Source organism: Vigna unguiculata, chromosome 1 (assembly GCF_004118075.2).
Source record: "Vigna unguiculata cultivar IT97K-499-35 chromosome 1, ASM411807v1, whole genome shotgun sequence".
Classification (NCBI taxonomy): domain Eukaryota; kingdom Viridiplantae; phylum Streptophyta; class Magnoliopsida; order Fabales; family Fabaceae; genus Vigna; species Vigna unguiculata.
Genome location: NC_040279.1, coordinates 25,938,701 through 25,953,857, shown reverse-complemented (window position 1 = coordinate 25,953,857; position 15,157 = coordinate 25,938,701). Strand labels below are relative to the sequence as shown.

The following is a 15,157-nucleotide window of genomic DNA, read 5'->3' as shown; positions in this document are numbered from 1 at the left end:
AAAAAGCAATGAGAAACTGCGAGAAGAAAAACTTTACTAATTGTGTTACTGTTGCACAAAAGTAAAAAGAAAGTATTTATACATGGATAAAACACTTATAACCGACAGTAATCAAAACTTATTAAAGCTAAGAGGTATGAGTATCCACAGGTACAGATATTATGATACTACTCATACCCGCCCGTTAACATGCGGGTATAAAAAATACCCGTACATGTTATCCGCAAGTATCCATTTACAATATCCATTTTCTACCCATTACGGATTTTATCTGTGGATACCCGTTGGTACAAATTTTTTTGAAATCCATAGTTGTGACCAAGAGTAATTTAGTCATATACAATACAATTCGAATTTTATTAATTTGATACTTCTTAAACATATTTTAACATAATGTAATTTTTATTTTTATAATTTTAGTTAAGTTGATTAATTAATCAAATTATTTATGTTAATTGCATGTAATTTGGAAAAATTTTAAAATAATACTAAGGTATATGTTCTCATTATAATAAATAATTGAATTCAATTATTTATATTAGTTGAATGTAATTTTCTAATAAATTGAGAAAATAAAAATTATAAAAGTTATTTATTATTGGAGATATGAACAATTTTTTGGATAATAACCTTACTTTCGATAATAAGAATTTTTTTAGATTGTTTTGACAAAATTTAACTATTTTATTAAGAATATGACTATAATATGGGTGTGTTTGGATTGCAGTTAGAAAAATTAAGTTTGATTGAATGAAATTGAAAATCTTATTCAATGGAAAAACTTTATGGTGTGTTTGGATGGGATAACTTAAGAAAATAATTCATTTATTTAGAGAATTTAAATTTTTTGAAGTAAAATGATGTGTTTGGATGAGAAAATTAAAAGAAAATTGAAATTGAGGAATTTTAAGAAGGTATTTTTAATAACTAAACAATAGAATTTGAAATTTACTCAAAAAAGAAGGAAATTGAAATTTCATAAATTATGGAATTCCTCATTGGTAAGATAAAAACAAAGTTGAGGCCGACATAACCAATAATCGACCATGACTGATTCGACTGATTTTGATCAAATTTCGGTCAATGTCAACTTGGCCGAAATTTGGTTCAGACTGGCTTGGCCAAATTCGACCAAATTTTGGTTAGATCCAACTCGGCTGAGTTTGACCAAATATTTGGTTAGGGCTAACTCAACCGAATTTGGTCAGATCCAACTCGATCAAAATTTGGTCGAAGGTGAGTACAACCAAATTTTGGTCGGGGCCAACTTGACCTAATTCGGTCAGTGTTGACTCGGTAAAAAATTTAACGGTTTACAGCACGATTGAGAATTATAATAAAGTTTGGACCCGTATAAGTAAACAGAGGATCTTATTTTGGACTAAATGAAATTGAACTTTGTAAGTCTTATAAATATTATCTAAAGTGCACATTGGATCAACAAATGTTATTAATTGATAAGATTAATAACATAATTGATAAGATTAATTGAAGAACTTGAAACTTTTCACCGTCACACTATCAATTATCTAACTTAACTAGAGCTATCAAAATGGATTGAAACCCGCGAGCCAACCCAATTCACCATGGGTTCAGGCTGGGTTGAGTTGAAATTTTTTTATAAATTTCAATACGGATTGATTTTTTACCCGGCTCACCCAGGTTGAACCCATGGTGAGCCAAGTTCGCTCATCAATTCGCAAATAAAAGGTCACACAAGTGTTTTTTGTTAAGTTAAGCTTTGCATTTGGATCATGTTAGGTTGTTTTTTTAACCAACACATAGATAATTTTATAATTTTTTTATTTTAGTTTGTATTTGGATTATATTGAAGTTTATTTGAATTTTAATTATAATTACAATTTAGTTTTGACTGAAAAAATATTAAAAAAAATTGTATTTTTTAATTAAATGAGCCCGTGAGCTAACCCGTTTAACTGACTAACTCATGATGGTCCGAATTGGGTTCAAATTTTTTTGGTTGGCTAATAAGTGAGCTAGATTTAATTAGCTCACTAAATGATCAACCCGTGATAAATCGAACCAGACCGGACCGGATAACCTGTTTTCACATCTCTAAACTTAACCATTACATGATGATTATTCGATCACAAATTCGCACTCAATTTAGATTACAACCTCACCCGTCCACGGGCATAAAATGCATAAAAGACGACTACTAAAGTGCCACCTTATGGCATTACTTTTCACGTATAAATGTCATTCAAAATTTATTTTCATTTCAATTTATTTTATTACAATGTGGACATATACTTAATTAGTATTACTGTTTTAATTTGATTAATTAATTAAATTAACTAAAATTTTAAAAATAAAAATTACAACATAATGGTCAATTATTATTTTTTAAATCCAAGTGAACAAAATTCACAAAATTACACTTTAACTACAACATGAAAATACAACTAAACATAAAATATGATTTTCAAAACTTCAAAATTAAACATCAGTGCTAAAATAAATCAGGACTTATTAAAAAATATTCCCTACATCATAAAATTCTTCACCGACTCACAACTTATAAAAAAAAAAATGCGAAAACGTACTATCAATCAGATCTTTAAGAAATAAAAAAAATAATAATAATGAAAACGTCTCTACCTTTAAAAAAACGAAAAGGGACTAAAATGTAACCACAGTTTTATGTAAAACAAAAAAGACAAAAAAGACTCAAAAATATAACCTTTTTTTTAGAATTCATATCTTCAAGCACCACCACTTATCTATATTTATTATTCTAAATAAAATTGCACCATTTGTTTTTGTAAATTTGTCTCATTTGTTTTATCCAACAGTGCTCTTACTCACACAACATAGAGTATAATACAATTTATCTTGAAGTGTTGTTTTAGCAGAATGTTCATGAAACTCACCCTTGGAGCAGTGGCATAGCAGATCGTTATCCTGTTACACAGAAGAAGGAGTAATTAAGATCAATGGATAGTGACACAACCTAAGTACTAACACACCACTTCAGTACATGCCACAGCTCGGACACATGCTTCAGAGGAGCTTCTCGCTGCTCCTCATAAAGAAGCAAAAACACACTCTCTCTCTCTCTCTCTCTCTCTCTCGTACCAGAAGATGAAAAACAAACTCAATTCTCATGAAAATTCAACCTTTTTTTTTAGAAAAATGATACTTTGACACCCCAAACTTACCACTTTCATTACCACTTTCATAGGTTACAAGTTAATTAGTCTTGAGTTACAAATTAATTTTAAGGTGGTAATGAAAGTGGTAAGTTTGGGGTGTCATCCTATCATTACCCTTTTACAATTCAACCTTTTTTTTTATCCATCATCTTTCATTATTTTGCATTCTGTTGCTCTAAGTAGTCCCATCAGTCCAAAAAGAAGACATAAGAGGCTGAAATTTGACACCACAGAAAAGTGAAAGCATTACTCCTTATGGAACCATATACAACATAGTTCCATGTCTCCTTCATATGTATATAACAATTTCATATATATATATATATATATATATGATAATGGATATTCAGGGTTGAATTCAACATATTTACAAGCTAACAAGTACAAATTAAATAGTTATCCTGCACAATAACAGACAAGTAACCACAAATCATTATTCACTTGTTCCAGATTCTGTAAACATTCCCCAAAAGCCAGCAACAACCTTACCAAAATCTCTTACCCTCTCTGGGGATCCTTACGCCATTTTCTGCTCCTCTCTGTGAAAATTTCATTTATTGTTAGCTGTCCGCTAAATTTTGGCAGTACCAGCCATTGAATTGTGCAGAGGGAAATGAAAATCAGAAATAAAACGAAAAATGAAAAACAACCGGGTATTCGTTGGAAAATAATGAATGCCACAATTAAGTTTGCTTTGAATTTTACGTTTGGTTAGGGACTTCAATTTTAATAAATCAGAAGAATAGATTAGAAGAAAAATGTACACAATTTATTAGATGTGGACAAAAGTTGTATATGTGAAAAAGGCAACATGGTGATTGATTAGTGTGGTAACGACATGAAGGGTAAGAAATATTAAATTAGATTAAGTTTTGGTGAGAGAGTGGCACGTGAGGAAGAGAAGAAAAAGAAAAGGAAAAAAGAGAGAAAATGGTGAAACTCCTCGGTCGCTGACTTTGGTTTCCACATTGACTGCATAATTATAAAGGTAGTAAAAGAGTTAGGTGACTTAGATGGGTAGATGAAGGATGGTAAAAACCCTTTAGTTTTGGTTTCATCAAAGTCATGGAGTATATAAAGCACTCACATGCATTGGTACTATTTGCAAGCTCTCTTGGGAAGTTTGGCCTAGCTAGAAAAGGAGATCAGAGAGTGGTGAGTTTTTGCGGAGAAAGAAAGAAGGTGGATTCAAGCAAAGGATCTCATGGGGAGGCCTCCTTGCTGTGACAAAGTTGGCATCAAGAAAGGTCCTTGGACACCTGAGGAGGATATCATCCTTGTCTCATACATCCAAGAACATGGTCCAGGAAATTGGAGATCAGTGCCTACTAATACTGGTAATTAATTACCTAATTTCATATCTTCAAATCCTTTTCCTCTTTTGTTTACTATATCTTCTTGAATCAAACTGATCATATATAATCCTTGAAAAGGGTTGTCAAGGTGCAGCAAAAGTTGCAGGCTTAGATGGACAAATTACCTCAGGCCAGGAATCAAGAGAGGGAACTTCACTCCCCATGAGGAAGGAATGATAATTCATTTGCAAGCTCTACTGGGTAACAAGTAATTCTCGGTCAAATATCATGATTTTCTCTTCTCAACCACAAAAGGAGAATCAATATATTCAGATTTTTTTACTTATTTGTTTATGATTTTAGCATATATGTTTATGTATATGCATATGATATGCCTGAATCTGTGAAGTTGTTGATTGTTGAGCAGATGGGCAGCCATAGCCTCGTACCTTCCGCAAAGAACAGATAATGATATAAAGAATTATTGGAACACCCATCTAAAGAAGAAGCTTAAGAAATTTCAAGCTGCCATGGATCCCCACTCAGCATCAGACTCAGCCACCAGTGGCCAGTATCTACCAAAGAGCTTTAACGACAGAAGAAGTTTAGACATGAGCAGCAACAACAATAACCATGTCTCCTCCGTTAAGCTTAGTCAGTCTCAGTCCTCCACATATGCGTCAAGCACCGAGAACATCTCAAGACTCTTGGAAGGTTGGATGAGATCTTCCCCAAAGCCACTCAAGAGATCCCATGATGAAGAGCTCCAAAGCATTGATGATGATAATAACAACAACAACAACAACTTTGAGAGCACTAACAAACTGGTGAAGTGTGCATCACTGCCTGCTTTGAACCTTCATCATCAGCACAAAAGGAACAAAGATGAGCAAGAGGGTGGCGTAGATATGGCTTCTGCTCATGAAGAGTTTGATTCTATTTTGTCCTTTGAGAACCTAAACAATGCTGCTTGGGACAAGTCCACATGCGATTCCATGCCTGATAAGAGTCCTGAAGCGGCTGCGGAATCTTCTCATGAAGTCTGTCATGAAGAGAGGATTAGGCAAAAATCTGAGAACAACAACAGTGCTCCTCCATTGTCATTTCTGGAGAAGTGGCTCTTAGATGAAAGCGTTGGTCAAGTGGAGGAGATGATGGAGTTGTCTCCAATGTTCTAATTGACATGGAAATCACAGTCCCTATAAGTTTGGGATATGTGACATTCAAAATCATATATGACTAGTCAGAAGAAAGAAGAGAAAGGAAACTCTTCTGAGATCTGACTAGGGTTTAATCCATTACATGGGTCGAGGTTCTCAGAAGCAGCTGGGATCTCCTCCAACTTGTAACTTGGAAACTTTATCAATGGTTTAATTATTTCAAGTAATACTATGCTTAGTGCATGTTGCTCTTTCTCTTGTAGAAACTTCAAATTAATGTTAACTTCAGTCCATGAAGAATAATTCAATAACAGTTATATATATATATATTTTCAAAGGCTTCACAAAATCTTATCAGTTTTGGTGGTAAAATATCTGCATGAAGATGCATTTTGAATATATAACTCTATGTGGTTTCTTTTTTATTCTTTAGCAAATTACACATAGTTGAAAAAATGAAGAACAGTTAATTTAGTGTGGAGAGAAAGAGAGAGAGAGAGAGAGAGAGAGAGAGATTAAGCATCTTGGTGTTAATTAGCATATATCAGCTCAAGTGTCAATAATTGACGTAGGGAAAAAAATTGATGTGACTAGAGTGTCCAAGTGTACAAGTTAATGGACACATAAAAATCTTGGATGTTGTGGCCAGAAACCTTTATCGCCCTACTCTATGAATTGTTATGCTAAATCACAGTTGAATTATTAATTATCACTAATCAGATACATAGAAACAAACCATTATTTCTCTTTCATAGCAGAGAAGGGATATTTTGGTGACTGGAACATAATTATTGTTTTGATTAATTGATGATTAATGAGAATTAAGTAATGTTATGTGGGATGGGAGCATGTGATTAAGCATGAAATGAGGTCTAGAAAAGAGGAAGAATAGCCATATCTGAGTGAAACATGATGGTGTCACGAAAGTCTTGCTAGCAAATAAGGGAAATGGGTGCTTGAAACTCCTTTTCTTTTGGAAAAAAAAAAAAAATGGTATGGGAAGCATGTGATTTCTTTTTACCTTTCGGTGTGAGAAGCTGTCTACCATTGCTAATATCATGCTTCCCATATATGCTTATAACTTTCACAAGATGCAACAATTCGGGTTCCAATCCTCTGCTCCTACGCTGCATCTTTCTACCCTACTTCCACCAATCACAATTCACTTTTTTTTTATTGCTTCAAATTTCTAATTTTCACCAATTAATTTACCATCTACGGCTAAAAAGTGCTCCTAATTGTTTGAAAAAAATGTTAATAGAGTAGTCTATATACATTCATGATTATTTTTTATTTATTTTATTAAGTAAAAAAATAAAATAAAAGTTGATATGAAGTGTGATAAATAGTTTAATTTGATTGGGTAATAAATAATAAAGTCAATAATTTGATGTTAAATTTGTGGATAGGCCAGCTTGACTTTAAGAGTGTATTTAATGCAGCAGCTTTAAGACTAAATGCGGCATGTTGTGATTGGCAGTGCACAACTAGAGATGAGGTGCATCATTTAATATTTCTAATAATTTCCTATTTTCCAAACTAAATAAATAATAATTATAACACAAATTTATTATAACTATATGCCTACTGAGTTTTAACGTGAAAACAATAATTTTCTGTTTCATGCATAGTTGTAGTAGTACTTGCATACCTTGTAAATACTCACCAAATCAGGATTCATGTCTCTACAATATTACTCACTCACCTCTTTCTCAAACTACAAAATACGTATTTCTTTAAATACAAAATACATATTTTTATGTCATATAACTTATCATTAATTACTTTTAAAATAAATAATTGATTTAGTACATCACAAAAAAATTTATTAATTAAATTTAAAATAAATTATTATTGACATGTTTTGTTTTAGCATAAAAAAGTATAGTATTAATATAATAGTTATAATTTTATTTGAACTCTGTTTAAAGTAATTTCATGTTTGATAGTTAAGGATTATCATGTGTGTTTAATAAAAAAATTAATATTAATACACAATTAATTTTGAAATAACTCTTATAAATTCTAAATTTATAAAATAAAAACAAGAAAATTATGACTAATTATGTATAATATTAATTTTTCTTTTAATAAATACACGTGCCAATTATTCAAAATTAAATATGTGTTTAATTATTTCATTTATCAATGAAATTCAAATAAAAATATTAAACCTATAATTTTATATTAATTTTTTTTCTTAAACTAAAAATAATATATATTACTTTTTTATATTCAACTGATTATTATCTTAAATTTATTTTAAAAGGTTTAGTTGTTTTTCTCATATATGGTATGAATATTCAAAACGAAATACAATCATACAAATATTTATAATCTGCACGAATAAGACATGTATCTGATACGTTAATATGTTTATTTTACACGATACGTGATATATAAATATTGAGAAGTGTACAATAATTCTTAAAAACATAATAAATATATGATTATTATTTTGTGAATCCAAATTAGAACTATATATACTAAAGTTGTCAACATAAAAAAATATAAATTATTATCATCATAAAAGTACCACTACAAAAAAACTCTTAAATAATAACGTAACAAAAAATATGTTAGAGACCAATTTCCTAATTAGAAACCAATTTAGTGACAAATTATTTTGGTAACTAAAACCTTGATAGCTAATGTTAGTGACCAATTTAAAAACTAATTAGTTTGGTAGTCAAAATCTTGATAGCTAATGTAAGTGATCATTTAAAAACAAATTCACAATAGAAATTGTTTTAATTGTCAATTTAGAGACCAAGTATAATTTTTGGAACTATTTTAGTTGTCAATAATTTTTAGTTTTTAAATTGATACCTAAATTAATCAGTGACTAATTATTTTTTTTCTCAAAAATTGATTATTATTCAAAAATTTTTTTGTAATGTATTAAACTTTATAAATTAGATATTTTATTAAAAACTATCGATAAAGTATTTTAAAATACGTTAAAAAATAGTTATCAAATACGGATACGTGAAGTTGAAATATAACCGCATCACAAATTATAACTAAAAATAAAAAGAAGACTGATTTAGAGTTAAAAAAATTAAGAACGAGTAATTCTCTCGTGTTATCATTAACTTTGTTAAGAAAAAATAATTTATTTTAATTTAATTAACTCTAGAAATAGAATGTAAGAGAAAATAAAATATAAAGTTTACTAGTCACATCCCGTATTTAAAATAAAATAAAATTGTTTTTGGATAAAAAAATATTTATTGTAAGATAAGATAAAGTCTTATTAAATAAAATAAATATTTCAGTAATTACAAATTTGTGTATTTTTTATTATTTTATCTTATTTCTATTATCCTCTTTTTTTTCTTTCTCTCTCTTTATCTCATATATATATATATATATATATATATATATATATAAACTTGTTATCCACATTAAAATGAAAAGGTATTATCTAAAATTTCATGTTAATATTTAACCTTATATTATAATTTTCTTAAAAAGCTCCATACTTAACCCATTATAATAAAAAATAGTAAAAATACAATGGTTCTAATGAAATCACAATTTGCCAAGAATCAGGGTATTTCTGGTTATTCAATTTAAAATATGCATAGAATTATTTAATTAAATTAAAATGTGATTCATCATATCAATTTAATTTAGATTTAATTATTTCATGAATTGATGCATTTTTAATTAAGTTTTATTAAAAAAAATATTCATTATATGATCAAACAGTTTATTAGATGACATATTTATCTATTTTGATATTCAATTCATCGATCAACTCATCCACTCTTAATTTAACATATAATGTATACTTTAAAACTAATACAAAATTGTATTATTGATTAAATAAGATACTTCAATAATAGATAATTATTCAAAGGCTTTTAAAATGTAAAAGATATTAGACAAAACTCAAAATGTAATCTGAATAATGCAAGTTGAAAATGTGAGTGAAAAATGTAGTATCTAACACAAGAGAGAAACAGTGGAAGACAAAGTAATAAAGTTGCATTATTGACAGAATTAGTTATGTTTGAGTGATTTATTTTGAGAGTGTTGAATGTGTAGCAATATTTAGGGTTAGGGGTGGGTAGAAATATTAAGAAAAGGTTGTAGAATAGGAAAGAAAAATTGCAATGTAGATAATATTGTGAAAGTGTGAGGGAGAAAGAAAGCATGTGAGTGATGTGAACTTGGTGAAAAGTGGTGAAAAGTGGTGAAAAGTAAAAAAAGTGAAGTTAGTAAGAGGAAATAAATGAGTATGTAGGGTTGTGGTGGAGGAGTGTTGGATCATTTATGTTGTTGTGATGAATATGCCTTTGTAGGCCACACCTTTTCTTCATTGCCTACTTTTCTGGGTAATCCTAATAAAAATCTCCCTTTTTTCATCCAAAAATATCATAATTTTTTCTTCATTCAAAAAATTTAACTTTTATGATGGTAATGATAAAATAGTAAATCTTATTTGGGTGTCAAAAATTTATTGTCCATTGATGCTATCTTCAGTTGTAGAATATTTACTATTTCTGACTCATTCATTAATATTATATAATGTTGCCAATTCAGAAAACAGGTGGTGACCATTCAACACATTCACTCTCTCACTTTCCTTCTTAACCCTTTATACCACAATTCCCTGCACAATATTTTATACTACATTTTCTCAATATCTAATCATCATATATTTATAATAATTAACCTTTTTTTTTTATTTGTCCTCTTTTAAAAATGAAATTGTAAAAAAAAATTATGCAGAAACTCTTTAATTGATGATTTAACAATATAACATTAAACTAACACCTTTTAATTCTTTACAATATATTACAACATATACTTTGACAATAACTAAGTAGTTTGTAAAGATTAAAATTGCAATATAAATAGTTCTCCCTTCCCTCACTTTCTAAGAGTTGTGTATTTGAAATATTTTACGTATTTAGCTGTCATATTCAATATGTTTAAAGTAATATTAATTACTCTTTTTTTCACTGTGTCTTACAAAAACTTAAACAAGACAAATAAATGGCGGGTATTACAAATGTATAATAAGAAAATTGCAAAATGTCATTAAAATTTAATCCGTTATTTATGCATGGAGTGTAATGTGTTTTTCATTTATTTCATATACGTTAGAAGTCCCACATTGATTAAAAATAAAATCAATTCATAATATATAAGTGGGTGCAATTCTTATTTTATAAAAATTAAAAAATGATAACATTTATTAAAAAAAAATTGCTTTAAAGATTAAAAGCCTTGAGAAGTTGTTTTTTTCCTGGAGTAGGTCAAAATAAATTTAGACTTGGAAAAATATATATCGAAGAGTTTTCTATGAATTTTAGTAAAAAATTTTATATTTTCATATGAATAAATTTAATAAAATTATATTATTGTATCATAGGATGAATACGTGAGTCTGTATCATGAGATAAAGGAGAGTAACAGTGTAGGGTCATAAAAAGTGAGTATGATTTCAGGAGTATCCACTGATTTCAGATCTGAATCTTTGTACCCATACACTGTCACAATAACTTTTTCTTTCTAAAATTACCCCAATTTTTTTCTTAGTTCCAAACCCTTCATGACTATAAATTAAATACTACAACTATTTTCTTTTTCTTTTTCACATATTTGTGGAAATTCCTTTCCATACAAAAGAAAAAAAACAAGACACACGATAGCCAACTTAATTAATGAAGATAAAGACAGCATTTAGTTGCACATGTTAGTATATATAAATATTTGAAGTGCCCTCACAAATGGTGCATATGCATAAATCAATAATAGTTGTGAGTTTTTTAAAATACACTGTAAGGGATTTCCATCCTCCAATAAAATGAAAATTCGTATTAAAATGACAATAAAGATATAATTTATATAATAACACAAGTCATGTTATTCATTACGTAGGGTCGAACTTTATGCATACTAAAAATGATATAAATAATATATATATTAACAAAACTCATGTTATTCATAAAGTAGGTTCGAATTATATATATATATATATATATATATATATATATATATATATATATATATATATATATATATAAATTTTTAAAAATCACTTTATTAAAAGAGAAATAAAATAAACACATAAACAACATACTCATGCTTTGATCCCGAGTACATCACACTCTCCACAATAGTATAAGAAATAAAAAAAATTAAATACACAAGTTTGAAGCTCGGGACAAGGAAATCATGACTTAAAATCCATTATATAGTCAGAAAGTGTCTTTGACTCGGAACAAGGAACATCATAACTTAGAGTCCATCATATAGTCACTAACACTCAATTCCTTGATTGTCCTAAGACTGAGACTTTTCAAGACATGTTATTTTCATAAATCCAATAATATATATATATATATATATATATATATATATGGTCTTAAAAATTATTAGTTAATTTTAGAAAAAATGGTTTTGAAAGGATTTAACATTTAACTGATATTTTTTAATCATTTAACATTTACTTATAAGTGACGAGGTAATATAGATACTTGTAAGTAGATGAGTTGTGTTTAGCATTTTGTACTATGAAACTATTTTTATTTGGTAAAAGATAAAGTAGTTTAATGTAAATAATAATGTGTTATAACTTATACACTACTAATGGGTAGATTGATGTTTTCAAAGATCTTCTAATAACTCTTGATTGATAAGATTGGAATATAAATGATATGTTTAACTACTTTTTTGATATATTTTTTCGTCTAAAAATGTTTATGTTGGTTCTCCTGATTTTTTATTCTCAATTTGATCCATATTTTTGAATAATTGATGTAATTTTGTTCTTTTTGTTAAATTTTTTGAAACATATCAAGGATTTTTCATCAAAAGTTGAAGTTATTAATAAAAATGGTTTATTTTTTTAGTGTAATTAACATAATTCTTGTGTCAATTTTGATGAAAAATCTTTGATCCATTTAAAGAAATTTAACAAAAATGACTAAATTTTTTAAATTTTTCAAAAATCGGAACTAAATTAAGACAAAAAAACAAAATGATTAACTTGATATTTTTGAACAAAAACAGAGACTAAAAGGGTATTAAACATAAAACATAATATTTCAAACAAACTACTAAATTGTAAAGAATTTAAAATAGAGATAAAGAAGATAAAATAATTTTTTTATTTATCTACATTTAGTTTTACTCACCATATAATTTATTGGGATTGTTTCTCATTGAAAAAATAATAATAACCAAATTCCCCTTGTGAAACTTGCAATACTCAAGATGTACAAAGATTCTTGAAAACCCATTAAAAATACTACAATGTCATGTAAAAACGTACTAAAGACATCAATCCTAGGTGTAGTGAAAATTAAATTTTGATAATAAAAGTTAAAAAAAAGATAAACCTATTCTAATGAATGTTCCAAAAGAAATTAAGACCAACAGTATATGTGATGATTTCACCGATTGTCTAAAAATGAGAAACTTCTTCAAAGATGTATGAAGATGAAAAAGTTTAGTATTCTTGAAGAATGCTTGTTGGCTAGAGAACTTGATTTGTAATAATTAAAACTTCTTAACTTCAAAATTTTCATAAAACTTTTTATATAAAAGGTTTTTTTCTCATCTAATCAATTAATTTTAATAGCAATCAATTATATTATTCATGATTGAATACGGAAATACAAATAATCTAATAAATTATTTCATTAAATTATATTATTATATTTTATTTTTGGTATCAAAGATCAATAACCTTAGAAGGTTCAAATCCTATTTTGGTCCTCTAATTTTCATGAAACATTTATCTTTCATTTTTATATTTGATTTAATTTAGTTTTTTAATTCTTTAAAATAATTTGATTAGGCTCTTTTTTTTAGATTAACGTTAAATTTTCTTTATAATCTATACATAAAATCACTCCACTTACAAAATAAAATTAATTTAAATATTTAGACTTTTTAGGTGAAGTGATTTGATATATTAATTTTAACGAAAATTTAGAGATCTAATTTTATTTTTTTATAAGAATTAGAAGACTAAAAGAATATTTTAACCTAAATAGAATGTGGTAATTTATATGACTAAATTGAGTTGACCTCAATTTTTCTTACTTTATGACTTAAGTTTTCATGAAGACATGAAAAAGTTTAAAGTTTGAGGTATTTTGATAATTCACATTATCATGTTTTATTTATTTTTTATTTATTTTTATTTTATTATTATCTTTTTAGATATTTTAGGTTTTTTTTAATAAAATTAGAAAAGATAAGTATTTAGGATTTACATATTTAATATTTTGTAGATAAGTGAAAATATCAAAGAAATTAAGAAAGTAACTAACTTTGTCGATATTTCCTCTTGCTGATAACTTTGATAATTAAATTTTGTTGATATTCTTCTTAATTTTTTTGATATTTTCACTTATCTGTAAAATATTAAATATGTAAATCAAATACTTATATTTTTAATTTTATTAAATAAAACCCAAAACATCTAAAAAGATAAATCAAATAATAATAAGAAATTAAAATAAACAAAAAATAAAACATAATAATGTCAACTATGAGTGAAAATTCATAATCTAAAAAAGCCTTTCACACAATAAATACATCTTTTTTGTTTTACTATACATTGTGAATGCACTTCAACAATTTTAAGAAATTGAAATGTATTGCATTTGAAATCCTTATAATTAAATTCTCTCCATTTTCTAAATAATGTGTTTTGATAGAGTAGTTGAAATATCTTACATTTCAATTTCTTGTTTGGATAAAATAATTTAATTTTTCCGATGAGATAAACTTTCATTTTAACAATATTTCTTTTAATATATAAAAATTTGAAATTAAATTTTAGAAAAAATAGAACTTAAAATATTTAATTTCAATCAAATTTCAATCAGGTTGACTTGACCGAACTCGGCCAAATTTCTATTAGCATAAACTCATCAATTTGGCAAAATTTAGGTCAGGGATGACTCAATCGAATTTGTCCAAGGTGACTCGGCCAAATTTGGCCAAAATTTCCACAGATCCGACTCGGTTGAATTTCGCCAAATTTTGACTAGGGACAACTCTACCGCATTCAACTAGTTTTGGTTGGGGATGACTTAATCGAATTTGGCCTAATTGCAATCGGGATCGACTTAACCGAATTTTGATTGCGGTCGACTCGACCAAATTTTGATGGGGCTTGACTCATCAAAATATTTCCAAGTTTCGACTAGGGACAATTCGGCTGAATTTTGGGCGCGCCATCTTGATTGAATTTTGGTTGAGGTTAACTTGGCTAAATTTCAGCTAATGCTAACTCGACTAAATTTTTCAAAATTTTAGTTCGAGTCAACTCGACCAAATTTAGTTGAATTTCAAATGGGGTCGTCTCGGCCAAATTTTTCTGAATTTCTCTCTCGGCCTACAAGGTTAAATTTGGCAAAATTTTTTATTGAAATCGATTCGATCGAATTCGACCAAGGTTGACTCTACCGAATTCAACCATAATTCGGCTAGGGTCAATTCGGCCAAATATCGAACATGTTCGACTCGGCATAATCAGCCAAATTTCGGCCAA

The 15,157-nt window shown here is 27.8% G+C and overlaps 1 protein-coding gene across 1 annotated transcript; it reads left to right on the top strand.

Moving 5' to 3' along the window:
- The first annotated feature begins 4,245 nt into the window (after nucleotides 1-4,245).
- LOC114178539 (myb-related protein 306) lies at nucleotides 4,246-5,980 on the top strand. The gene is made up of 3 exons (XM_028064519.1): nucleotides 4,246-4,513; nucleotides 4,610-4,739; nucleotides 4,899-5,980. Exons 1-3 carry the CDS (start codon nucleotides 4,381-4,383, stop codon nucleotides 5,647-5,649), a joined length of 1,014 nt encoding a protein of 337 aa, XP_027920320.1. The 5' UTR covers nucleotides 4,246-4,380; the 3' UTR covers nucleotides 5,650-5,980.
- The last annotated feature ends 9,177 nt before the right edge of the window (nucleotides 5,981-15,157 follow it).